This window comes from Varanus komodoensis, unplaced genomic scaffold, assembly GCF_004798865.1.
Source record: "Varanus komodoensis strain SLA01 unplaced genomic scaffold, ASM479886v1 scaffold93, whole genome shotgun sequence".
Lineage (NCBI taxonomy): Eukaryota > Metazoa > Chordata > Lepidosauria > Squamata > Varanidae > Varanus > Varanus komodoensis.
In genome coordinates this window covers 1,522,739-1,550,216 of record NW_025336635.1, presented here as the reverse complement: position 1 = coordinate 1,550,216, position 27,478 = coordinate 1,522,739, and the positions used below count along the sequence as shown (strand labels likewise).

At 51.1% G+C, this 27,478-nt stretch overlaps 2 protein-coding genes across 3 annotated transcripts in view; one reads left to right on the top strand and one right to left on the bottom strand.

Moving 5' to 3' along the window:
- GRHL3 (grainyhead like transcription factor 3) overlaps positions 1 to 17,608 on the top strand; it is a 32,663-nt gene extending 15,055 nt beyond the window's left edge. Inside the window, exons 11-15 of one of the 2 annotated variants that reach the window (XM_044418781.1) lie at positions 1,282 to 1,319; positions 2,404 to 2,492; positions 3,052 to 3,137; positions 7,249 to 7,313; positions 17,494 to 17,608. In XM_044418781.1, the coding sequence (XP_044274716.1) occupies positions 1,282 to 1,319; positions 2,404 to 2,492; positions 3,052 to 3,137; positions 7,249 to 7,313; positions 17,494 to 17,608 (393 nt within the window). Of the gene's footprint in view, positions 1 to 1,281; positions 1,320 to 2,357; positions 2,493 to 3,051; positions 3,138 to 7,248; positions 7,314 to 17,493 lie in introns of both variants that reach the window. The other variant, XM_044418780.1, reaches the window with a different exon arrangement.
- A 1,646-nt stretch (positions 17,609 to 19,254) lies between these two features.
- STPG1 (sperm tail PG-rich repeat containing 1) overlaps positions 19,255 to 27,478 on the bottom strand; it is a 31,826-nt gene continuing 23,602 nt past the window's right edge. The window contains exons 7-8 of the mRNA XM_044418798.1: positions 26,526 to 26,716; positions 19,255 to 19,331 (exon numbers count right to left, since the gene is read on the bottom strand). Of these exons, the coding sequence (XP_044274733.1) occupies positions 19,255 to 19,331; positions 26,526 to 26,716 (268 nt within the window). The remainder of the gene's footprint in view (positions 19,332 to 26,525; positions 26,717 to 27,478) is intronic.

Genomic DNA, 27,478 nt, shown 5'->3' with positions numbered 1-27,478 from the left:
ATAAAATAAATAACAATATAAAAGAAGTCGCCCTGGCCAGATAAATAAACAAATATTGTTAACAATTAAAATGACGCTTAAATAAAAAGGTCTTCGCCTGGCGCCGGAAAACAAATAACGACGGCGCCAGGCGGACCTCTCTGGGGAGCGCGTTCCATAGATTGGGCGCCACCGCAGAGAAAGCCTTCCTCCGAGTACCCACCCTCCTGATTTCATATGTGCACATGCCTTCCGTTCTTTGGCACCAGTGGATACTCAGGGCCCCATGCAATTGCTCCAGTGCCCCCAACGGTAGATCTGAGGTTGTGCGGGCTCGGGTAGTCATCCGGATCTATCCTGAAGGAACATTTCAATGGCAAGGGGAGGGATGTTGACAGAAGTGGAGGGATGAGAGAGGCTTTCTGTTTCAAAAACCACATGTTGAGTTTTGTGCGGCTCAAGAAGAAATGCATCAAAGCAAGACATAAGCAACCAGATATAAGAATGTGACTAAGCTAAAGGTACTTCAACTCCACAGGTTTCAATATTGATTTGCCTTCTCCTTGGTCTGGGATCATGCTAGGAATCTCTGGGAGGATTTGTAGCACCCTCACGCTAAAATTCAGCCTTCTTTGGGCAAAGCCATGAGTGTTAAATAGGAATGAATCTGGATCTACATCCAGTAAGGCATCTCCTGATGGTGGCTCCCAGGGGGCAAGAAGCTGGGTGTTGAGGCAGAATTTCAAAGTGCAAGTGGAACCCGTTTGTGAGGGGCATGGCACTGCGAACAGGTGGATCGAACTGCGAAGAATATGATGCCGCAGCGACGCCATTTCAGATTTCTGTTGGGGAGGGACCGGATTCAGAGAGAGCCATATTTGGGTACGCCCAAGAGTAATTGCAGGCTATGCTTATCACAGGGCTGCTTAATTTTTGTGTGGTTGTTTTAAACTTTGTAATTATAGCAATGTCACTCAGCCTCACCGTGTGGTTTTAGCAAAAGCATTTTCACCTTTGACACATGAACCTACTAAAGATGTCCCTTAACTGCTCACAGCAGCCTTGCCTGAGAGTTCTGGGAGTCACCCTACAAAGCAGCTGGAGGCTTTCCCATTGGAAAAGCAGCTGCTAAGTGGGCTGGGCCAAGGAGCGAATTGGTGCTGCGTGGAGCCTTTGTCTGGGTCCAAAACAGGCGGGGCTGCTCCTCAGGGGCCAGTGGTTTGGTTCCAGAATTGGAACCCTTTTCCAAGCCAGAGGACCGACTTCCTCTAAAGTGTGTCCATCTTGTCTCTTCTCCAACAGGTATTACCCACTGCTGGCGCTCCACAGGACCCGAGCAGGTATGCGGGTGGGAGGACAAACGCTTTCTGTTGCTCACTTGCTCAAAATATTCCCAGAAACCTCAGGCGAAGCTCTACCCGTGTTTAGCAACTGGGATGTGCTGAGGGTTGAGTACTTTTTTTGTCCAAGTGTCATTGGATGGCACCCTTTGAAGAAGAAGCAGCTATTTTGCTGCCTTCCCTCTGGGAAGCTCAGAGCATCCCGTGCAGGTCTGTGGTCCCGGCACCGACCAGGTTCAGACGTGCTGGATTACAGCGAGGCATCAGCTGTGTTCAGCCTGTGACGCTGCCGTAGATGGCAGTGAGTTCTACAGTAAAGAAAGGCAAAATATACATGACCAAATGCAAGTGGTGGGGCTTTTTCTGATGTGTGTCCAATCGTGGTAAAATTCCTTGGAGAGAGATAAGGGCTCTACCGTGTGACTGGTTTCTGGTCAGACTAAGAGTAAGGATATAGCATCAACTCAGCCATGACGGATAAGGCGGCCTGCCAGTTAAGACTTGGGGCCAAATTGGGGTCCCAGTCCAATTTAATCTTCTTCATGGGTTTTCCAAACCACCGTGTCCCCTTTCTCTGGCCAGACCTGCATTTCCTTGACAGTGAATCGCTGGATGGCTTCCCAGCTTTTGCACCATGGTTTCCCCATTCTGAGGGTTGGACGGTCACTTCCAAGGCTTAGCAGGATAATATATGCTGCATTTTTGGCCCATCCTTCTGTCCCACCCACCACACAATGTGGCCTCTAAGAACTTCTCCAAGATATGGCACTTCAGTCTCAAACTGAAAGATCGTCACCATCATGTCAGGTCAGGGAATCACTGGGGATTCCTCCGAGGGAATCCTCAGCACTGTGCTATGTGGCAAGAAAGACACTGGGCTTGGGGTGCCAAGATGGAAGCTGATGAGCTGCACCTCTGCGCACAATCCACCCAAACATGTTTTGGCAATGGTCCTATTGAAATGTATGAACATTGGTGTATTGCTTTAAAAAGAGCACAACAGCCATACATTTGAGTCGTTTGGGAATATCCATGGAGTGGTACCTGCCATGGAATCTTCTGATCTCTCCTTTTCCTCACCTAGGCTGCCTTTAAAGCGGAGCTGCCCTTCATTCCCAGATGAATTTGATTCTTTAGTATCAAAACAAGCGAAAAGAGAAGACCCTCAAAGAGGTAAGCCTACTGTGGGAATTCTGCCCTCTCCATACCCTTGTGCAAAAAAGAGCCAAGGGACAAGGTAAGGAAGCCAGCAGCCTCAATGGAGGCAAGCAGACAGACGAGAGAACCCTTGAGATGCATGTGGGAATAAGCAGCAGGAATGCATTAGAAAAGGGACTCGAGGGAAGGACTGGAACTAGCCCTGGGCTTGGGGGACCGCATCCAGAAGCTGCTGAGAAAGACGGTGGGGTCAAGGAGAAGCGACTGGCCAGGGCTGGTGTCAAGGGAGGCTAAGCGGGGGCAGGGCAGGTTAGTATTTGGCTGGGAGGCGAGTCCTCCACCGAGCAGGTGGATGGATGGGCCAGTGGCCTTCTAGGCTCCTCCTAAAGGGGAGGAGGAGGTGCATGCAGGGAGAGAGGGGCCCATACGAGTGCCCTGCCAAAGCCCTGCTGGGGCGTGCGGTGCTGCAGGGAGCGCTTCCTGGGGGGAGGGGGTGCATTTTAATGCTGGCCGCTGGATCTGACCCAAGTGCAGGGGCTGAACCCGGGCATGAAACTTCTTCTCTACCTTTCAGTCTTGCTCTATGTGCGAAGAGAATCAGAGGAGGTTTTCGATGCGCTCATGCTGAAGACGCCGGACCTCAAAGGCCTGAGGAATGCGGTGGGTTTCCTCCCGGTTCTTCTGCTGCGTCAGAGCATGTGCTGCGCTACCTAGTGAGGCAGCGGCCAGTGCTTCTAGGGCAGGTATGGTCTGCTCTCGGAGCGGGCCCGGCCCGGCCCGGCCCGGCCCGGCCCGGCCCAGGCTGCTCCCCTCCCGCAGGGCAGCCGAATCGGATCCTGGATTGCTGTGCCGCATGCCAAGGTCTTCTCCCGAGTTTCACTCACAACAAAAGCCAGGAAGGATGGTGTTAAAGTGGCACGAAACCGCGTATTAACGCTGCATCTCCCTTTTATTGAAAAACGCAACTCTGCATACAACAGAGGCCCAACAGGCCCAGGCACGCCCCGCGCCTGCGTTTGTATGCCTCCGTGCACGTACGCCGTCACTGCACGGCCCGCTTTACCCCAGGGCTCCGTTTGGCAGAAGAGGCGGAAGAGACCCCGGGCTGCCGGGCAGTTGGCAGGAATGCAGCCCCTCCAGCCCCGCGAAGCAGGACCCCTCGTGCCCACACACCAAACTCCATTTCAGTCAAGCGCTCCGTCTGCAAGGAGGGGGACGGCGGAGCCCGAAGGGAGTGGGGCCAAAGGCAGCAGGGGTGCAGGGAAACCGGGCTGTGGCGTGGAGCCAAGGGAAGGGCGCGTGGCCACCTGGAGAACCCTGGCTGCTGCGGGACGGGGCTTGGCCCCTGTGTCGTTTGCTTCCACACGGCTCGGCTGACTCCCAAAAGTGAGCCGGCTAGCAGTCTGTCGGATGTGCCAACAGCTACGCCCGGTGCCAGCCAGCCCAAGGCCGCAGGGTGGCTTCTGAGGGATGGGGGCCCCAGGCAGCGGGGGCAGAGGTCTTCACCCCTCGGGCCACGATGGGCTAGGAAGGCTCGCCGGCGAGGATTGCTGGGAAAAGGCAGGCCCCTTAAGGCCTGGGCAGCTGCGCTTGCCATGTTGATGGATGGGAGAAGGGCAGGCTGGTTGTCCAGAAAGAGACCAGCCCTGGTGCCTATGGCCCTTGCACAGAAATGCATTAGACTATAATGATTAATTATAATATCATTAGAAGGGCTGTGAATTATGACTCCTGCACTCACCCTCTTGCACAAATGTAGATAAACTGTACATTCGAGATGCCACTATAGCAAGTTGCAGCTGCCTTTTGAATCTAGCTGGGGTGTGTGTGTGTGTGTGTGTGTGTGTGATTTTAATGCTGATGGCTTTCATATTTCCCACCATCAAAGGCCCCTTCTTTAATCAGGTTCCCAGGCCTGTATCTCCACGTCTCACCTCCTTTCCCTTGGGCTGGCTGGAAAATCCTGCCCCCCCACCCCCGCCACCCCACACGTGCACACACAGACACACCCCTTTCTCAATGTTTGAAGAGCACACAATGTCTAAGCATATTTCTGTGATGCGTATCAGCACAATTACTGATAACCCCAACTCTTCTTTGCAGAGGTGGGGAATAGAGCAAACAATCTCCTGAAAAGATCTGATAGTCATTTCTATGGCTGTGCTCTGTGTGTGTGTGTGTGTGTGTGTGTGTGTGTTGCCTTTGCACATGTTCAAATGGGAAAAGAGCAAACAGCTCTGGAGAACAAACGCCGGTGGGCAAAATCGCCTTTCCTCCAGTCCTCTGCACAAGAAGAGCAGTTGCAGGAGGGATGGGAAGGAAGATGTGGGGGGGGGGCACAGCCTCTGGCAGGGCCCTGCAGCCACCCGGTGGCCCCCAAACCAAAATTTCGCAGCAAAATGCTGCAATGTGCCAACTTTAGCCTTGTTTTCGAGCTCAGTGAGGATGTTCTGAGTCTGAGTTACAGTTTGCCGCCACATTTGAGCAGCAAAGCATCAAATATTTTGCTGGTGGGGTTTCAGTGTGGAGCAGGTGTGCAGCAACTAGTGCGCTTCGGGGTGGGGGCGGAAACTGGACCACAGACCGCCCCAATTGGCCTGCCCCCCACGTGGTGCCCGGAAAGCAGCTCAGTGAGGCTGCCTTCGGAGCAAAGGGGTGCCGTCGCTCGGAGTCCAGCGTGCAAGTCCCACTAGATAACCCTCCTGCCCCGTGCAGCACTTTGAGCGTGCAAATGGCGCCTCATACAGTCGATTCCGTGCTCCTCGTAAGGCAGCTTAGTGTTTCTCCACGTCGTACTGGGAAGGGCTAAGAACAACAGGCTGAGGCTCGCCGCTGGACCTGCGGAGGTCACTGCTGGAATGAGATGTGGACGGGGGACTCCCTGAATCGGCTTCTCTTTGCCAGCAACGACAACGCCAAATATTTGTATTACTAATAGTGGGGAAAGTGAAGGCAAGGTCGGCTGAAACGGCCAAGGGGCTGGGGCAGCTCCCTTGTGAGGAGAACGGTGACTAGGCCTTGGTAGCTTAGCAAAAGGGTAAGAAGGCGAGACTCGCTGGAGGAGGCGGTGCTGGGAAAGCAGAAGGCAGAAGAAGAGGGGCAAGGCCAGCTATGGGGTGGATCCGTTTGACAAGGGACCCCACAGCCTCACGTGTCCAAGGGCTAAGCGGGCTTGTCAAGGACAGGAGATTTTGGAGGAACCTCCCTTACTGGAGACAGCTTGATGGCAAACGAAGGGGAGACACGACAGAGGTGTCACAGTGTGGAAAACGTGTACTGGGAGACATCCCCCCCACCATAAATCTATCAATCAGTTCATCAATCAGTAAGTTTATTGTTGTAATCAGAGGTCATAGCATCATAGCATAGCATAGCAGTGCCATGAAATGCCATAAGATAGTAATGATAAAACAATGAGATAGTAAGATTATAAAATAATAAAAGTTGTAAATAAACAGTTACAACAAGTAGGTCCAGTGGTACAACCAAGAACTTAAAACTTTCTGAGTTGAAACGGGAGCAAGGCAAAGATGGCAACTTGAGTGCTGACAGCTGGGAACACATCTGCAAGAAGGCAGATTAGTTTTTAAATTAGATTAGTTTTTCTAATACAGACACCCCACAGGGCTGTCCCTTGCAGCCGAATGATGGGACATACAAAGGGAAGTACTTGGTTACCCAGCACGTTATGGGACTGACTTACACAAGACACTGTGGTGGCTGCCAACTTGGACAGCTGTAACAAGGGACGCATTTGAGGACGTGGCTGCTGGGGGCTCTGGTCTGGAGGACTGCGTGCCCCCTGTGCCAGAGGCAGGGTGCCGGCGGCTGGGGGCGTGAGTGGGTGCTGTGCTGATCCTGAGCTGCCACGGGGCCCATGCTTGGTCTGCCCCCGCGTGGCTCTTCCTGCACCCTTCACAGAGCGCATCGCCCTGCAGCCTTGGCCAGATCGGAGCCTCCATGCCACGAAAGTAGCAGTGTGGATTTATCCGCAGGGTTGGTGTGAGGATTAGCAGAACAGGTATTGCGAAGCATTTTAGGCAGGGGGATGCAGACCTGCTCAGTGCCGGTGTCCCCCTCACTCCGTTTCCCTTCACCACCTTTCTGACGAAGGGGACGAGGAACTAGCCTCTCTTCTGTATGCACCATTCCATAACCCCATCTAACTGCCTGGGTGCTGCTGTCGCTGGGGGATGGGGGTCAGGGACTGCAGTTAGGATCGTGTGCATGCAAGGCACGTCCTCTGCCATCAAGGCGCATTTCCCGCACCTCTCCCCTGATCTTGCGAGCGATGAGGAACTTGCAAGTGCTCAGGCTGAACACGGGCGATCCCTTCCTGCAGAAGTGTGCGCAAGCTTGCCACAGGCGCATGGAGCTGGCGGTTGGCTCACGCGTTGTTTGTGTCGCTCTGTTCACACCAGCCCTTCCACGTGTGGTCACACACCTGTATGGATGATCGAAGAAGCCGCAATTAATCACTCTCCTGCGTCGGGGCTTGTACAGTGGGTGCCCAGGCAGCTTTTAAAGAAGATGATTTGGCAACCTCTTTAGGCAATTTATTCCACAGTGAAGCTCCCTTATTAGGAAGTTGTTTGTTTGTTTGGTTGGCTTTCCCTATTTAGGGAAGCCTCACACAGGTTCAGTACTTCCAGCGTGGCTTCAGCATTCTCTGATACCGTTAAAGCATTGTCCAGTTCATATAGTTTCACTGGCTTCTTTGTGAATATACGTGATTTATATTTAATCGGTAGAACTTCTGTTTCCTTTCCAGATTTCAGAAAAATACGGTTTGCCCGAAGAAAGCATCTATAAAGTCTACAAAAAGTGCAAACGAGGGTAAGTGGCAGCCCGTCCGCTTTGCACTTTGTGCTTTTATTTTTCTTCATTCGTTGCCCTGACTCAAAATCTGTGCGGCTAAAGTGGTAGCTTCTGTGCTGGAAAATTGTAGGAAAGTTTGGAAAATCCATTTTAGATTGGTTTTTATCAGGATCTACCTGAACATGGGCCAGAGTACAGTCTGGGGTGAAAGTCCTTTCATTTCTGATTTTGTGGTGGAATTTAGAAAAAGGTATGCAACAGCATACATACATTTTGAAAATGTGTATCAACATGTGTAATTTTGGGGAAAAAATCACACAAATATGCTTTAAACAGGAGAAAATGCATCCACTTCAAGGAAATGCACAGCTGATGTGTACATTTGGAAAGATATACACAAAAATAAGCAAACAGCTTGAAACAAAAATTAAAAATCCCAGCAAACTTGCAATCTGGTATGGACAGAACGAACTTCAAGATGGAATATGGAGAACTTTGGCAAGGTCAGGTTTTGCTGATGTGTACTTTCCTAGAAACCAGGCACAGTCGTTCCAGTGCAGCATGTGAGTAGGCAGAATTTTAGCAGGCATAGAACTCTGTCAGTGCTATAGAACTATTAGCAGCAGAGACTCTACTCAGTTCTCATGGAGAGCATCATGTGGATCTGGTTCCAGGCTCAGTGGCAGGACAAGGCAGACATGCAGGGCATGAGCACATCGCTCCCTCCTGCTCATGCACCTGTGCCTGAGGATCTGCCATGCCGGTCCTGGAGAGAGGGGAGGCCTCATGACCCGTCCGAGCCACATTGTTGACCTCTGCTGCCACACTGGGAGGAGCACTGGATGTGGGAATTAGCAGCTGAAACCTCTCTTTGGAGACAACTAATCCTGGCATGGGAGATCATGGGACATCTGAACCGGGGCAGGAGTGCTTGCTTCTGCCTGAGCCATTCCTTGATGGAAACGGCCTCTTCCCCTGCTATTGGGCAGGGAGTGGGGAAACTGTTTTGTTGAAGGTGTCTGTAGCCAATGGTAGACTTGTGTGTGTGACTGAACCTGGGGGGAAGGCCCAAGTCAAGTAGGGTCCCGGAACTGCTTTAACCAAAGCAAATACACCGGGATGGCCTCCAGTCTTTGATAGCCCCTAGAGCCAAGCTTCACATGTGACATGGCTCACCTGCAGAATGCTTGAGCTGCCGGACCAGAACCAGCGGGCTCTGCACCCCCGTTACACTTGAAGGCGCTTTCAGATTCTACCGCACTGTGCAGCCACTCCATCTTTTCCTCCTGAACGGATTTTCTCTGCTCAGGAAAAAGATGGAATATGATCCCTGAGGAGGGCGCTAGTAGAAGACTGAAGACTTCTGGACACCTCCTTGCCCCAGAATTGCACCTGGGCGAGTGAGAGAGTGGCACAAAAGCCTTGTCCACAAGTCTCGTCAGTGTGATTGCTGCAGCAAGCCAGAGAATGCTCAGGGTGCCAAGTGCTGGGGAAGCACTGCTCCCAAACACGCGGAGTGTGCGCAGGGTTGAGGCTTGGCTGCGGGGCCCTTACTCATCCTGCTGCAGAGCCGAGGAAAAAGGACCGCGGAGGAAGCATCGCCAAGGAGAGGCTTGAGCTGTCCGTGTTTTGCACCCGGTGCTGGGTAGCTCTTGGCCTGGCTGCTCATCACAGCTGTGGCCATGCTGGCTGGGGAAGAAAGCTGGTGGTCCACTCGCGATGAGAGGAGGTTGGTGGAGGCCAGCCGTGAGAACTGCTGCTGGAGTGCTTGGCTGGGGCCACGGAGAGAGGGCTGCTCCTTGTTCCAGAGACTACAATGCCCAGCAAGCATTCTGGCATTTCACGCCATTTTTTCCTATGGAAAATAAATTAGCAAGAGCTTGGTGTGTGTGTGTGTGTGTGAGAGAGAGAGAGAGAGAGAATGCAGAATAGTCGGGGTAATTTAATGGGTATTTGTTATCTCCCAAGGTAGCTGCCTGAGGCCATAACAGATTTAGCTTATCTCAGTCATCCAACCACCACTGTTTGTTTTTCGAAGCCAGCAGGATACAGCAACCCTTTCCTTGCTCTCAGTGGCAGGTGACACTGGAAGAATGCGGTCTTGGACCGAAAGCAGCGTGTGCTGGATCCCTGAAACAAAACTGCTTGATGGTTTTAGATGCTGTCATTCAAGCCATCGCTGTTGCTGCTGGAGTTTAACTGATGTTGTCTACAGCCAGGGCCATTAATCTTCATGAGGGCTAGCACCATGGCATTTGTACTTAAAGCAGAAATCCATGATTTATGTCATGCTCATGACAGAGATTAACATCTTGATGAGTTTCCCACCACTCCATCCCTATAATTTTAGCCCCTTGCAGGTCATAATTTGGGACCACTACATAATAAATTCCCCACCCCTTCCTTACATCATTGGTGGCTCTTGGGAGGGTCAGGAAAACATTCCCTGCACAAGGGCTACACATAATAAGCAATGTATGATGCAGCCAGGGTCAAGGTGGTCAGTTTATTCAAAAGCCTTTCATCCTCACGACACGTGAAAAGCAAACTTTTGTTTCAAGTAAAGATGCCACGGTGCTAGATCTCAGGAAGGCTAACAGCCCTGACTAATGGTCAGTCAGGTGATCCCTGCACGGGTTTGTTAGGAAGCAAGGGGTGGGTGAGAACTGAGGTCTTTGCAACACTCCACTTTTGGCGTGGGCTTGGCAGAGATGTGAATATGGTTCCCGGAGCATCTCTTCCTCCACTCCCTGCTTCAAGCCCCCTGAAGGGGCAGCTGGCCCCCTCCACCGGCACGCTCGGGCTGGCCACCCTTTATGGTTTCTGCTTGGAAGCACCCCAAGCTCCTTTTCAGCTCTCCCCCACTTTAGGGGCATTAGCTGAAGAACCCACAGCTTGTACCTCCCTGCTGCCAAACATACAGCCACAAAAGCCAGAGACGTGGGGGCTGGGGTGTGAGCGTGAAGGGCTTCCTGGGGCCCCCAAGGGCCCCAGCTGCCTCACACCCGCTGTGGTGCCAGGTTGTTCATGCCACCTTGGTGCAGCCCTGAGGGGCCTCCGGAAAGTAAGCTGGGAAACTGGGAACGAAGAAACCCTTCCCTTTCTTGCCTGGACCGGGCAACTTCCAGCCAGTGCTCCCCCCAGGCCTAACAATGGAGCAGCCTTCCCGCTGGGGCTTAAGGGTCTTTCGCATTCCACATTGCCATCTGAGTCTGGGGGAGAAGAAAAGAAATGGACCAGAGGGAGGGTGCCAGACTGCTGCTAATCCTTTCACCCCCCTGCTCCATGTTGTTAGACAAGGAGCGTGTTTGGCTTGGGGCAGACAACTTTTCCCTCGCCTAATCTTGTTGTGTCTGGTGTGGAACACCTTGGCCCATCGCACAGACTGGAGTTTTGGTTGCGACTCCAGCCCCCTCCCAAGGCTTTGTTAAAATAGCGTTCCATTTTCCTTCTGTCTGGCTTTGTATGGAGCTGCACGGAAGGGTTCCTGAAGCATGGCTGTTTCAGTCTGCTGTGGCACATTAAGAGACTGAACAATAAAATCAAGGCATGCAGACTGCAGCTGACTGCATCAGATGGAGGGCATGTTATCCTAGGCTGGCAGGTATTTTCCTCCGGTCCAAGCACGGTGTGTTGTGCGGTGGGAACACAGTGTTGAAAGCAGAAGGAAGGGAAAGAGAAAGGTGCAGGCTGTGACAATGCCCGGTATGGCCTGGCCTTACAAGGCCTCTACCAGAGCCTGCTGAGATGTGTGGAGAAAGTGTGTAGCGCAGCCAGGTGGGGAGACTGCATGTCTGAATGCTCATGTGCACGGAAAACTAGCGCTTCCTAAAACCCTTCTTTGTGAGAAGCTTGTTTTCCATGTCCTTCGCATTCTGCTTGAAATGATGGTCTGGGAAGAACTGTTCCCATGTGCTGGTTTCACCTGTTTGGGTTTTCTTTGGCTGTGGGATTTGCACTTTTGAGTATTGCAGGTAACCTTTCTTAGGACTCTTCAAGATAGAACAGCAGATTACTTTGGCCTGTATTTGCCATTTAATGGAAACAGGCCATCTATTGGGGAGTGTTTTCTGCATCCCTTCTGCTGTATGGCCTGCAACTCCCTTCATCTCTCACAACTGGCTGTGCTGAGGAGGTCTGACAGAGGTTGTGGGCCAGAACATCTGGAGGGCCACCAGTCACCCAGCCCCGCTGGAACGAACTCCCATTTCACTACCTGTGGACTCTCCCTCCTTCACACACCCATTCACCACCGAAGTATTAATCGCTCCATGGCTAGCTCCTGATTAACATCGGCAAATCCCCACAGACACGCAGACACACGTCAGAGTCCCCTGAAGTTCTGTGCCTGCAGCCCAAAGAGAGGCTGAGGTTTCTTCATAGCTGCTCTGCGCCTGAAACAGAGACTGCGCAGCACCAAAAGCAGGCCTCTGCTAAAGCGCAAGCTAAGTGTGCCGAGCAGGGCTGAAGGGCCAACCGGCAAGCGGGCTCCTCGCCCCACTGCCGTGCTGTTGGCCCACACACTTCTATGAGTGCAGTAGCAAGAGAGAGAATTCAAACGAAGAAAACACATGTGGGCCAACACACGCACACAGCCTTGCACTAGTTGGATGGACACTGAAATGTCCAGGCTGGCATTTTTGCAGGAGGGACCAGAAGGCCCTTCAGTGCGCCTTTGTCCCAGCTTGTCTTTAAGATCTCGAAGGAGCCCCCACCATCCCATCCCACCCCATCCCACCCACCATGACACACGGGCTCCTGCCATGTGTGAAGGTGAAAGAGGCAGAAATGCTGAGCGAGCCGTGGAGTGTTTGGTCCAGCTCAGCACTGCTCAGCCTATGCACTTGTTGAATCTGCAATGATCACTTTTTAAAACTTCCCAGAATCGTTCCCACACTTTTTGAGTACTTCTGCAGCCCTTTAAGAGGCACTTGAATGGCACTTGAAGCACAGCTTCTGTATCACCTGCAGCATTACCTGGTGATTTCAGAATACCCTTTCATTTCTAAATTATTTTTCCTTCAACTGATGTGTGTTCCTGTTATGGGAGAGTCCACATTTATCTTCTCCCACACACTCATCACCTAAAGGGGCAGACAAGTTTTCCCCTGCCCAAGGAGGACTGGAAAATTGTCAAAGAACAATTTAGCTGATTCAATAGTTCCGTCTGATTCAGTAGCTCCATCTCAGAGTAATTGTTTAAATGTAAATGAATTTGTATCTTTCTCAAACATCAATATAAGTGTCTTTTCCCAGCTAGCTATATTTTAGCATTCATTGTTGGAAAGGAAGGCCATCTTTAAAAATATCACTTTCATTCTCAGTACAGCTGTAATCAATTTACCTTCCACCAAAGGGCTTTGACAGCATACATAGGATTATCTTCTTCATGTGGAGAGTAGTTATGTCAAGACAGAGTGTGGCTGGCCCAAAGTAATTCAAGACACAATCTTATGCAAGTTTAGGCAGAGAAACTGCCTACAACTCACAGCATGCCCCAGCCAGCAATGCCGCAAGTTGTAGGCCCTTTTTTGGTCTAAGCTTACCTAGATTTGTGGCTTCTGTGAGCTTTGTTGGTGTGCAAGGATTTGAACTTGGGCCTCCAACTCCCCGTATTGGCTTTATACCACATTGGCCATGTTTGCACCTGACAGGAAGCTATGTAGAATTCCGGAGAATCCTGGCTTATCATAATTGTTGACCACCAGTGCGCCGTGCATGTGCCCAGTAATTTCCTCTTAGCCCCTTCTATTAGTGGGAGAGATGAAAAGTAAAGTAACCAGAAGCTCATCTGGCAGCAGAAATGTAGTGTTATATCAGAACCAGGACCCCTGTTTTGTGGCTCCCCTGGCAAGACAGCTGCAGGAGGTCTGGGCTTATACTTGGTTCCCAAATCCTAGTTTGTTTGGGAACAAGTCAGGAGTCTTGGTTTGGCCGTCTGGCTAAGCTTTTGGCGCCTGGTGATTCCTTCAGGGGCTGCTGTGGGGAGCTGAGCTGGGGCATGTGGTGCAATGCTAGCTCCCCGTTTGGGAGGGCCCTGGAGCAAGGCACCCCCAGTGGCCCCTCCCTCAGTGAGCCTGCCTTCTCACTGGCAGGGCCACCTGCGGCAAAATGCCCCTCCTCTCTCTCCTTGTGGACACCGCTGGCCGTTTCCAAGCCGGATGGGGTGGGCCGTGGCCCGGCCTCCTCCGCAGCACTGCCACAATGGACCAGAGCGAGAGGAAACGGCGGAGCAGTCCTCGGGCTCTTGTCCGTGGGCCCTGCTGGGGCACGAGCCCGCCATGCCAGCCCCCAATCCAGGCCCTGGAGCACTCCATGGGATTCAGGCCTGTTGCTCTGTGCAGACACTCCCCGCTAACGTGGGCGTGCGGCCCTTTGGACTCCACGGTTGCTGCACCGTTACACCGAACACGGGTCTTGCTTGCACATACAGCGAAAAGGAAAGCTGCGACTCTGGCTCTGCAAAGCCAACATCTCTCCAAGCTAACAAGTTGCCTTTTGTCCTTCGTTCCAAGGCCGGCTGCCAAGCTTGGCTATCGCACTGACGTGGGCCTACTTCTCCCACAGAACAAGCTCAGAGGCCCCCCTGTGTTGGAGGGCAGGCTTAATTCCATGGGAACCAGCCGGCTGAGGTTTTCCAGAGCAGCTCCTGCAAGCAGCAGCTGTGCCTTGGAGCCGCCCCAGGTCCTCCACCGCACGGCAGCCTTCTCTCTCCTTGCCTGACAGATGGGTAACAGCTCTCCCTCCTCACAGCCACATTTCCTCCGCTGCTCTGTTTTCTCGGCGGCGTCCTCCTCCTTGACGGTCTCCCCAGCGCCTCCTGAACCGCATTTGGCAGATGAGCTCATTGTTTTCATTGGCCCATGTCCAGGCTGGGCATTTTCTGAAAAGAAAAGGCAGGCTGCCCGATCAGTCGGTCGTAAGAGGGTGTGCCTGATGCAGCCAACGGCTGAGCAGAGCGCGAGGCAAGCGAAGGGGCCCTTGGTGAGGGTGCGCTGCGGGGCACCGTGCGAGGTAGGGTAGACAAACCGGAGCTCGCAAAGCTTACTTTTGCTGTCCCAGGCGAAACGGGAACAAAACGGCCAGCTCTGGCGAGGCTCCTGGTGAAGTGCAAGAAGAGACTAGCAGGCCGCATCCCGCTTGTGCAGGCCTGGAATAGGATGGATGGAGAATGAATGGAAGTTTGCATGAGGTTGCTCTGCTAATAGGGAATGTTGGCACCTTAAAGGTTAACCCATTTATTCTGGCATAAGCATTCGAACAAACATGTGCCAGCATAAGCTTTCATGCACTGTAAGCTTACGCCAGAATGAACTTACTGTTTTTAAGGCGCAATAAGACTTTGCTGCTTCTGTTACCTTCGGCTGAAAAAAATTCCTCCTGGAAATTTATTAATTATATAACATGTCTGAGATGGCCAATTTGGGGCCCTTCAGATATTTTGGCCTACAACTCCCATCAGCCCAGCTGCCAGAGGCAATGGTGAGCCGTTGTGGGAGAACTGGGCCAGAGCACCTGCATGGCAAAAGCAAACAAGCAGACAAAGCACAACAAAAAACCCACAGGTGCCTCCGCGTGGGAGCTTGATGTACAGCTGTGCAGGCAGGTTTGCTGGCTGCATACTGGGATGCCCCAGTGATCCTAGTCCAGATTGCTCTTTCCAGGGAAGGAGAAATCTGCATGGAGATTTCTGGGAGAGGGAGCAGGAGGCCTTCCTTCCACCCCACCCCTCCGTGGTCCCAACACAGGTGGCTCTTTCAATGCTGCTGCTACCAGTGAGGAATGAGCAATCCAGGTTGGGATTGGAGCTGCAGTCAGGGCACCGTTTGAGCCTTGGGGGATGCCCTCGGGCTCCTGGGCTGCAGGTTGTGCACCTGGAACTCCAGCAATTAGAAGTCTTTGTGCAGCTTTTCTCTGCTCTTTCTCCTCAATGGATTTTCTGCAGTAAGATAAAAGATTGCAACAGCACACGAAGGCCCCATAGAAAGCCTTGTCTAGAAGAAAGCCTTGTTTGAACAACCCCCCTCCCCCCGTAAAAAGCCTTGTCTAGAAACCCCATAAAAACCTGGAGGGGCTCTTCAAGTATTCCTTTCTGCACCGTCAACACCACAAGTTTTTTCTCAAAGTTGCAAGTCCGTGTTGTTGGACATGGGGGTGGGCAAAGGTAAAGCTTCTATTTGGCTGAGGGTACAGACTTTCTCATCTGTCCTGGTTGAATGAAAGGATCTTTTTTTAAGAAAACAAAACAGCAATGTCCCCACGATACAAGAGAGTCCCGTCATTCTTCTATGCTGACTTGCCTATATACGTGGGATACCTCTCTGTGCCCTAAGAGAAAGACATAACTGATCAACCAACAGTGCACTTGAGAAATGTAAAAAATGACAATAATGTATCTACTTCCTGATTTTATGGGCCTTGGATTTCCCCTGGTCCATCCGAGGCTCGTGACATTCCTTGAATTCTAGCATGAAGGGTACAGTGTGTTTTTCAAACCCAGCGCTAATGTGCTGTGGGTTGCAGAGTTGGTTGCGGTGCGCCAGAGACGTGGGCCAGTCTCCCTGCATGGGTGCAGGAGTGCCCGTCTCCTCTCCCGTGCCATGTTCCTGCTGAAAACTGCTTATCCCGCAGGGATGTTTGCCCCGGGGAGGGGACCTGTTCTTCCCCCACACAGGGAAAGGGACGGCTGGGAGGTGCGTCATCTTAACTGGGGAAAATGGCATGGGAGGAAGCGCTGGATTCCCTCTCCCAGCATTGCTATTCCAAGCATATCCAGGACCCGCAAAGGGCTCTCTTGGTTTCATTGCACGGAATCAGATACAGATCACTCTGCCTCTTTCACAGGATTTCATTGCTGGGGGAGGCATCTGGACAATGCCACGGGATGCTTGCGGGTGGAGGGCTTGTGGCACTAACAAGTCAGAGCCCCCCTCCCCCGTTGTTCTGTCTTTTCTACTTTAAAAGATTCATTTTTGCTCAGGGATAAAAAGGAACAGAAGAAGTGATGGGTAAAGTAGGAGTGCTACTAATGGAAGGGGATGTCACCTGGACACCCCTCCCCATAAAACTTTGCAAATGAGCCAGTGTGATCGCACCATGGCAGCGTTTCCTGGGAGCCCCCACCCTCTCCTGGAACCCTCCCAAGCTTCCGGAAAGAAACTCATGGAGCACATGGCTTCCCACCACCTCTCCCTGTGCTGCACCAGCGCAGACCATCCCTGTGTGAGCCCATTAATGGAGCACACCCATTAAATGACGATTGGACAGGGAGCTGTCTATGTAAAGCGTTTATTCTGTGCGGTGCTGCTCCTGGCCTGCCCAGAGCTGCTTGCTGGCCTTATTTTTCCAGAGGCCAAAAAGTAGGGGTGGCAAAGGGAAGTGCGGTTTCCACTTGTGTATTTGCACGAGAAGCCATCTTGTAGCTCCTGCGCAAAAGAGCATGTGTTGTGCTATCCAAGCGCATTTCTTGCCTCTCCTTAAACCGGGTTGAAAGATCAGCCTTGCAGCCAAGGCTGACGTTGAGGTTGAGGTCCAGCCCAGCCCAGCCCCAAATGGTCAGGTAGTGATGGGCAGGGGGAACAGGCCTGACACGGAAAAAGAAACTGGGCAGCCACCTGGTGGGATGGTGTCATTTGGAACCCTGCAACAGCAGGGGGTCGGACCCATGGCCTTCCTGGCCCCTTCCCACTCTACTCTCCCATGATTCTGTGTTGTGCGTCCTTGCGGTGGATGCCACATCTTTTCTTCTGATGTTTAAAGGCATTTTATACCCAGGGCAGTTGGCCAGGGATGGACATATGGGGACCGCTGCTTTCTAAGACAGACATGATGCTTTTCTGGAGTGAATGGAAACATATTTCCAAGAAAACATGTTTAGCATCACAACAGCGGCAGCAAACCCCATTTTATTGCTGCGATTCGATGGGGTTATGATTTAAGTTTAATATGAAAAACTGCATGTACCCAGAGCATCATTTTTCTTTTTCTTTGGTAAAACCTGGCAAGCGTGGAGGCATTTGTGTTTTGCTCTAACCTAAAGGGGATGCAGAAGTGATGCTGAGAGCCTGCAGTGAGAGTGGAGAGGAAGGCAGCTGCCTCGCCAGGGCAGTAGCACCAATGGCCCCATTAAAGCGCCTCAGCACAGGACTTAACGCCACAGAGCTGCAGGCCTGACCTCTCTCTCCTGCTTCTCTTACAGAATTCTGGTGAACATGGACAACAACATAATTCAGCATTACAGCAACCACATGGCCTTCTTGCTCGAAGTGGTGGAAGCTGAGGAGAAATTCCAGGTGACCCTTAAGGAACTCTGAAGATTTGAAGGGGTCACCCTTTTGCTGGGAGATTCCTGGGGAAACTGAGGAGCCTCACCCCACCCCACCTCACGCTAAAATCATTGGCTCAGAGTGTTTGATCTGGACACAAGGAAAGGGCTAGAGAGAGAGAGCAAGCGAGAGAGGGAGTGGCACAACTCTCTTTTCTGAGGAGTGTGCAGAAGGTCCGTTTGCAATGTGAATGTGGAACTTCTGTCCGTTGAATTCTGTCATTATATTAATATTTTATACTATTATTATTATTATTATTATTATTATCCTCCTTTGTCAGGTGACACATTTTCACTGTTTCACACTCAGGAAAATTGACCCAGTGGCTGCTGGTTTTTGTAAATTGTCTTTGTCCTTTGGGGCATTACAGGCAAGCCCAAAGCGCTGGCCACACAGAACTGCCAAAAGGCTTCAAAAAGACTGTCACAGTTGCGCCGCACACTGATACACGCGTGTGCAGCATTTTACACCTTCACAGTGCCTTAGTACTTGCCCTTAAAACCCTGGATGTAAATATTCCATGCCCCCAACTCCTGTGAAGAACCTGGCAAGAGTGACTGTTTTATACATTTCTGCCTCCTTTTTATTTTATAAATATATACGTGTGTGTATGTGTGTGTGTGTATAAATATATCTTGTTTCATATTGAACATGATGTGGAGAATGGTAGAGCATTTCAAAACCAGGCTGCTTCACACTTCCCCAGGGTTGTCTGTCTTGTTTCTCTGTCCCCCTCCCCTTTTATCTGCTTTGTTCATTTTTGTAACTTTTGTTTTGTATATTATCTGGTAATAAAGATCAAAGATTGAAAGTGAGCCTGGTGCAGTGTACATATGTGTTGGGTTGTCTTCTCCAGGGGTAACCTGCTGGGACTTTTGGCCAGTTAGGAAGCCCAATCCCCGTTCCCTTCTTCTGCAGCTCTTCTTATTTATTTACCTTTCTATACCACCTGCAGCCAAAGCTCTCTGGGCAGTTCACAACATTAAGTCCCCCCATCCAGATCTCAAGCAGGCCTGACCCTGCTTAGCTTGCAAGATTAGGCAGGATCAGGCGCCTCAGAGGGGCAGTGATTCTCATTTCTGAGTGCTGTTCTTGGAAGCTAGAGACACAAAGGTCCCCCTTGGCGTGTATAAGTGCTCCCCAGCGAAGAAAGTGTGGGAGTGGTAAAACTGAGCAGCATGCCCCTGCCTCAGCCAGTCCTCATTGAGGCAGCAGCTCCCCCTTACAAGAAGGGGGAATTCTCATGCTCCCCATGTTCTCCGTACTTCACACGATTTGGCAGAACTATTATCCCCCGTCTGTGGTCCTAAGCCAGTATTTTTTGCCCCTTTGTTAGGCTTGCTAGCTGAAAAAGCAGGATTCAGGCATATTGGGCTTCTCTGCTTTTATACATAATATTGACACAAAAATGGCATCTCTCCTGGACATGATATGCCGAGCGCACAAAATGCAGCGATTCAGTGACAACCTCAAAGGACATACAGAATTCTAAATGGCCGAGGACTGTTATTTTCTTGTTCACGGGCAGGAAAGCAATCTTCTTTGGAACAGAATATTGCAGTAGCAGTCACCAAAAGAATAAAATAATAATAATTTAAAAAAAACTCCAAAGCAGTGCCGCAGGCTCCTCTGCTTTATAATGCTGGAATCCACTTATTGCTGGTGTTGTAGATGAAGGATTGCTTCCGTGGGATGGGCAGGTTGTATGCTCCTAGGATGGAAAACAGGCAGACACAAGAAGTCAGGGTGGGATGCAGAGCTTTTTTCAGCCTGAGGGCTGAATTCCATTCTGAGCGGCTCTCAGGGGCAAATTCCAGTGGTGGGCAGAGCTGAAGGCACAAGGGGTGGGGCCTAAATATAATAAGGCCGAGCTACTAGCAGGTGCAGCTTTAAGCTGAATTATGCTGGTACATTTAACCTAGCCTTCCCCAACCTTGTGCCTTTCTGACACATTTGGACCGCAGCACCCAGAATTCCCAGTCAGTGGCCCTGCTGGATGGGAATTCTGGGAGTTGTGGTCCAAATGCCTCTGGAAGCCACCAGGTTGGGGAAGACAGGTGTAGCCCACCCCTTGCGCCTTTGGTCTCACCCACCTCTTGGACCCTCCCCAGAAAGGAATTCAGATCCTGCTTAAAGGGGTCCTGCAACCCTGCTGAGAACTGTGGCTGGCCATGGCCCTGTGGCAGCCATGATGGGCAGGCTGCTGGAGCCAGGAGAGATCAGTGCAGGCCCGCCCTCAGGCAGTGCGTGAGGCGTGCTGGCTGGCCCTGCGACCCTAAACCGTGGCTGGATTCACAAGGGCAGGAGGCAACCTCCTTGCAGCGCAGCCTCTGTGCTGCCTTGGGAGAGAAAGGCGGTTCTCTGTGGGAAAAAAAAAAAATCGGGCTGCAAGTTCACCTAATGACAGGCGAGAGCCAGCAGACTGCATGGTTTTATCATAAGGAGACATTAACCCCTAGCAACTGTTAAAAATCCCATTTGCGTGGCATTCCAATTAGATTTCCAGGGTGAAAGGAAAGAATTGAATTCGACTGAATTCTGTTCCTTTTGAGCTCCGGGCCTCCTGAGCACTCATCCTAGCCCTTCTTTCCAGCGGACCCGTCAGCTGGCTTTGCTGCTGCGCCTTTTGCATAAAAGTTTGGGAGCTTTCTGGAGCCTCCAAACCGGCTCCAGCACATTGCAATGGCTGTTATAGCACTCTTGTGTTTCAAAGGGGCTGGAGGGATGAGCTGGCTGTTACAGCTTGAATCAGCAGCCTAAATTCTGCTGATTCAAGCTGATTTAGGCTGCTTAGAATTGCAGCAGGGTCCTAAATTCAGTGGGTGGCTGTGGACGAAACCCCCTCTCTCAGCCTCAGGGCCCCACTGAGAACACGGGTGTCTGAGCAGCAGCCATATCGTAGCCAATGAGGTTAATCCGAGGTGCGATTATCTCCACATTTTGTTTACTCTGCTTGCCAGTAATTAAAGTTTAGGGGAGACACGTCGATCTTCCAGTGCGAAGGGAGGGGGAACTGTGGTAATTCCAGGAAACCCCAACATGATTGGTGTGGGGGAAGCGGGTGGGGCCTTCTTTCAAACCCCAGTGGGCAGGATTTGCACCCTTGCCAATTTGCGGCATTTACGCTTTGCGGAACACGGGTAGCTGTGCCTCCTTGCGCGGGACTTGCGAATGCACGTCATGGCCCGGCCTCCTTGTACCCCGGAGAGCAGTTCGTGCACCCCTTGGGCGGCGGGGCCCCTTGCCTTTCCCCCTCCTCCTGCCCCGGTTTCTGCTCCCCTCGCGGGCAGTTCCGGTGGGTCCCTCCCACGCCTCCAGCTGCGAGGGCTGCGGCCGCCAGGCGCTGCTCCGGGCGCCCTGCCGCCGGTCCGTGGAGGCTCCGCGCAGGCGGGCGGCGGGCGTTGCGGCAGGGGACACACCCACTCCCACAGCTGGCCCGTCTCTCGTGAGGCGAGCGTGTTGTGCTGTGTGTCGCGCTGCGAACGGCCTGGTGAGCTTCAGCAGTCGCGCGGTATAGAAATGAAATGAACACGTGGTCGGGATTTGTATTGAAAAGCATGGGTCTGCGGGCGCAAGGGGGGGGGGCGTGTTGCCAGGGGCGCAAAGGGCGAGGCAGAGGCTCAGCTCTGCGCTCCTGCCTCCGTGGGCTGGGACTCCACGGGCCGGGGCCGGGGCCGGGGCCGGGGCAAGCGCTGCGGCCGGTGTGCGAAAGGCTGCTCCGGCTGCCTCTGCAAGGACGCGACGGGGCTCCGGAGGACGGAAAGGGGGCGTGCTGGGGGTGGGGGGCGTGCAGGCTGGGACGCCGCTTCTTTCCCTGCACCAGGTTCTTTTCCCCCACAAACCCAGCGCCTTATCCACGTGGCCAAACCTGGCCACCCCCTGGAATGCATGGTGCAAGCGCCACTTGCACCTCCAGAGTGCCTCCCATATTTTCTGACTTTTTGCCAGGTTTTTGACTGTTTGGGGTATTCCCCCCCCTTTTTTTTTTAGAACAAAGGAAGTCCGGTATGACCTTTTAAATCCAGTTTACATTAAACGGGAGCAAACACCTCCTGAGAGGGCCCACATCCACCGAACTGTCGCTCAGCCACAGCGCCACCTAGTGCTTGATTCATAGAACGTCTACAAAGGCAGACAAGTGCAAACCTGTGGGGGAAAAAACCCATATAAAGGACAGTGTTTTCCTCCCGTAATGTAAACCAAAGATGCTTCAGCAGCATATTACACCCCGCAGGTAGCGAAGGCCTGGTTGCCTGCAGTTGCAGAAGCAAGTGAGGGAACTCAGAATGCATAAATAAGAGTAGAATCACTCCGCTTTTCAACATATTCAGGCGTTCATCTTTCTCCAACTTATTTCCTAGAATTGCAACTGTTTTCCTTTCCTGGACTGCTTCTACATCAGAGCCCTCTTGCACTGCTGTAGGATTCTCCCTTCCCTCGTTGACTGGAAGGAGAACTAAAATGGAGATTCCATATTGCCTTTCCCCACTGCCAAGAGCTGCTGTGATGTTAGCGGAGGAGGAGAGCTGCAATCTTGATGTGCTTACCCTTCATGCACAGAAGCCTCCGAAGTTTTATGTCCCAAGTCAGGCTCAGTTATGCCCTGATCTCTATTTAGGCAGCCTTGTTTAGCATTCAAGATAAAGCTCTTCTAAGAAAGGGGAGGGAAGGAGCCTGGGATGCAGATAGGAATGGGTGTACGTCTTTGGTCCCGGCCCCCTTCCCTCTGTATGCCCCTTTTTATCCCCTCTGAAATTCATTTGTGATCTTGGACGAGGAAGCTGGCATGAGTCCTTCCTCACTCATTGTGAGGTGGACAAGGGACAGACTCAGAGTACCAGCTTTGAGATCACAGCGTCTCAGAGCTGCGACTGAATAATTCTATGATTTCTCAATGTCAGAAGGCTGTAGTATTACACTCTAAGTCTCTTTCTATAAAGGTCTCCTGCAGTGCTATTTAAAAGTCCCCTCCTTGCAGCTTTGCTTGTTTTATTGCCTCCTGTTCATGTGGCTTGGAGATTAGTAATTAATTCCAGTCAGCTTCCATTCCCACATGGGAAGGGCAACACTGACAGGTTTCTTAGCCTTATTCCCCCTTTTCTTCCCATTATATTGCCTTTTTTATAATACAACATTATAAAAGAAAAAAAATCAAGGAAACCAGTAATGCACCTCTCTTTTGCACAGCGAACAGAGCTTGAATTAAGAGACAGTTCATCATGAATCCTGTGGCTACTGAACAAGGAGAGGCAGAAATTGCAAGGAACCTTTCAATTAAAAGCACAGTAGCCCTTAAAAGCCTCAATAGCCTTTTGCCAAGTCACACTGGCCATGCCGCTGCTATAGACAGACAAACTGATAAGCAGAAGGGCTAACATGGAAACAACATAATGGTATAGGACTACTGTCCTTTGCATTTGGTCACCTATGGAAGAACCCATTAAAGAGTAATAGTGCAGAAAATGTGGGAATGCTTATTCTGCCAATTCCAAATGCTTCATAGAGATACCAATGAATCATGATTACTTACTGTAAATAATGAGCAAAATGACTATTGTCTGCATTGCAAGCCCTACATTAATCTGTCAGAGGGACTTAGGTTCGTATTTCTTGCACTGCTTACATCCTCCAATGAGCCTGAGTCACTGAGAGAAAGATCAGGTTACCACTAATGGACATGGCTGTCATGAACTGCAGTAAGATTTCGGCCACCTTCAATCATTCATAGGGCTGGGTCCAGATTTAATCATACCTACATTGAGACCCAGTGAAATGAATGCAAATTAGTCATGACTAACTCAAGTCCTACTGATTGCAATAGATCTGCTCTAAGTACGCCTAAATCTGGATGAAAACGTCAGTGCTCTGCTTTATAAAATGTTATGTTCGGACTTGAAGGAATATTATTAATGGGGTTAAAAACAGTGGACCATTCAACTCTTCCACTGCCAGTGGAAAGAAGAATTACGTTTAAATGACTCCACGTTGCACTGTGATATAGTGTTAGACGCCCATGTACAAAACTGCAGTGTCGCTGCGCAAATCAAAAGCCATGGATAGACAGACAGATTTGTAAAAGTAAGAGGGGAAAGTCGGCTGTTGACAAAGAATGGAGAAGGAATGGATTACTCATTCAGGTTGTTCTGCATTTCCACTTTAGAACACAAACAAGAATGGAAACATTTGTTTAATATAAGGGCTGCTTTTTCTTTCAGCCTGCCCCACACTCAGCTTATGGGGCCTGGACATAGATTTAATGCTCTTTCTTATGTTACATTAGTATTACTGCATTTGAGCTTAGTGCAGGAAGGATTTCTTTAAAGCAGCTACTAAGGTGCACTATAAATGGAAAAGAAGGGTGCAGGCTGGTAGTGGAGGCAGGTAACATACAATGATTCCAGTGTTGAGTGGCTCTTTGCTGGTCCGTAATGTGGAAAGAGGAGGCTGCATCTGGAAGACCATATTTTATGGTCTTCCATCTGAAGGGGTGTCAAAGAACTGCTCTGAGTTGAAAGTTGACCAGGCCTGGTTTCGAGAGAGAGGGCTGTACACACCCACCAGGGAGCTGACTGAACATAGTGGAATATACCGTATTTCTAAATTATTTTCATATACTTATTTCTAAATTTGTGTCTGTGTGTGTGCGTGTAGCACATGTAAACTTTACGCAGTGTGCTACCCCCTTTCCTCGTTTCCTCTCTGGCAATTCCGCAGTGCAACTGAGTGAAAAGCCATGTCAGTTCCAGAGAAAAACGGTGCATATGGAAGCCAGCTTATACGCACCAGAGCTGAATACTGTGCTGGCAGGCACCGCTTCTCACACCCCCGTGGCATGGGGTTTTGTTTAGGCTTCGTTCACCCTGTTCTGAAGGTTCAGGGAAGGCAACAAAGCAAAGACAGAAAAAAAATGTCCCTGAGCAACCGCTCTTTTCGAAGATAGTCTGAGCCCCGAATAGGCAGGCGTTGCAATACTTCCAAAGGGTGCTCAGGAGTTGGGCTCTGCGGCGTGTTCAGCGTGAAAGAAGAAATTAGCATGCTGCTCTTTCCAGGGCCAGGGTGGCATTGCTCTTCGGATGGGGGCATTGAGGCCTGGGAAATGAGGTCCGCGCACACAGAGATGGCAGAAAAGGACGTGCTTCTCTCAAGGCCGTCGTTTCCAAATGTTCAGACAGACCCTGTCAACCAAGAGGGTCTGGAAGTGCTGGGAGAGGAGGCAGAAGGATGGCCAGATCCTCGACTCAATGACACAGTGTCAGAAGGGCTAGTCAACTAGCGGGCCTGTGCAGGTTGGAAGGCTTGCCTGTCTCCAGAGGGGCAAACCTGAGGTTGGGGGGCAGGGTAACTGCAAAGGAGGGTTCTTGGAAATCATTTCTAGTTTGGGTTCTGTGAGCTGCTCTGTGTATGCTCTAAGACTCTCTCTTCTTGGATATTAGTTCACTGACTATACATTGGAAATAAAGTGTTTTTTGCCAAAGAACTGTCTGTTGGCAAACAGGAAGGGAGCTCAGCTCCCAACACAGAGTCTGCCATCATGGGAAGACCGGCATCATGGGGTGCTGCGCTTCTTGCACTGATGGCAGAGGCCCCAAGGCTGGCCAGGCCCCCACCAGGGCCCCACTGGAGTCCTGTCGCTGCTTCTCCACCACAGATGGCTTGATCCTCTGCCGCTGCTCTGGCCCAGGCATGGGTGGTCATGGAAGGAGGAGCAGTGGATGCCACGGCCCTGGCCAAGCAAGTGCCAGTGAGGATGAGGGGCCGGAACAGCTGGTTGCAACGGCAGTGCGAAGGCAGAAGCATTGTGGGACAGGCAATCTATCAAGGAAACCCAAGGAATCCTGCACAAGGGCCAGCAAAACCTGGTGCTGGAGGCAGGGAAAGCTGCACTGTTTCTTAGATGCTTGTAGCAAGGTGCTGCTCAGCATTCCAGAGCTCAGTGAGGGTGGGAAATGAAAGGGAGAATATGAATGATAGTGTCAAGCAAAAATAGAGAGAGAGAGAGAGAGAGAGAGAGAGAGAGAGCGCGCGCGCGAGCGAGAGCGGCTTTTGTATATTAAGACTGCAATCACTTAGGGAGTAAGTTCCACTGAGTTCAATATGGGCCAGTTCTGAGACGATTCATGCAGGTTTGCACTGCCAGACTTCATTTCTCCCACACATCCTTCTCTGTGTCTCAAAATGGGGGAAACAATATTTTGGTTTTGGAAATGCACATGGTATTTTAAATTATCAAGCCAAATCCCGGAATGGCCTGCAGCTGTGGTTTATTGTTTTTAGCATTTTTTTCCTAAATGAGTGATGACATATGGGGTTGACTCAAGCAGCCCCGTTAAAAAGGTTAAATTAAATTCCCATCCGCGAGCTGTCTGGTGGGAAAAGAAGGGCCAAAGTCCTGAAGAGCGGAGGGGCAGAAATCTCATTGGGCTGGAAGTGCTTCATGCCTGCAGATGCAGCTGTCAGCTGAGAAGGGAATGTGCCTGTAGGTTTGACCCAACGGCCTTAATGGGCCATTACAAATCTATCTGGCCGTATTCAGGAATAACTCCAACAGGTGTCTTGGAATTCTGATGAAAGCAGGGCCAAGTCTTGATCTGCCATGCTCCCTTCCTGCCTCTTTCCCTTCCACACGTGGGAGGAGAGGATTAGAAGATTCTGTTTCTCTTAGTAATTTATCCTTTCACTCACCCCAGGGCTAAATCTGCATGCAGGCTCTGCAGTGGCCCATTCTAGTCTAAGCTTAAGGTAAGCGTGTTTACTCAGAAGTAAAATCTCAGTATGTTCCATGCAATGTTCTCTCTGCTAAGTAAGTTTAGGATTGTGCTCTTATTAAAATGTTACTGCCAAATGAAGAAATGCAATACTTTGTTAGTGCCATAAAAACATTTCGTCACCGTTATCACCATCTTACCTGGCCCAGGAGTTTCTTCATGGAATTTATCGCCTGCCCAGCGACCTGTGTTTGAGACGAAGACAGCACTGGAGATGTAATGCTTGGAGGGACCCGCGTAGTCCACTATCTCGTACTGACCAGGCCCAGGTGAAGGGGGCGTTTTAGGACGAGGGACAGGTGGGGCAGAGAAAGTCAAGCTGTACTTTCGCCTAGGAGAAACAAGTAGAGACGCTGTGGAAGCAGGCTTGGGCTCGGAGCGACATGTGGGCAACTTGAGCCACGGCCTGTGTGTGATTTAGCTTATGCCCACGGACAGCCCTGTGGGATCGTGGCTGTAGAACTGCCCGAGTCGCATCAGGACTCTCATGAGGCAGAGTCTCATCAACTTGAGTGGACCTTTGATTTATGCTGCTGAGTGGGGGAGAGAGGCCAAGGAGGTCTTTGCAGCTGCATCCAAAGCTGTATTCCCTGATGTTCCCCCAGGACACATCATTTGTGGTGGCTGCTGTCCGTGGATTGTATTGCCCTGGGCCGGTATCCCAGGAGGCACTGCTCTTGACGGACGTCTGCCTTGTCTCCCATCTCGATCTTTGGAAGATGTTGGGGAAGGACTGCCTTCTGCATGCGGTACAGGAATGAATAAGAATCAAGACTGCCACCTAGTTCGAAAGGCTGCTGACCTACTGCTGAACATCTTGTGGCTTTACGGTTTTGCATGCTTTCCCTCATTTGGAAGGACTGGAATGTCTCTTCTAGAGATGGAATACTGCTCCTAAGAGCATTAAGCTAAACTATGTTGGTATGTTTGGCTCCACACAGGGTTGGAATGCAGCCCACTGAGAATTTACCTGAAACGGAATTGGGCCCTGAGCTTAATGGGCTCTGCCTCCTGCACTAGCCGGCTGAGGGCACGGCCCGTGGCTTTTCACTCTTTCTGCTTTAGGAGCACTTTCCATATTTTGGTGAAGAAG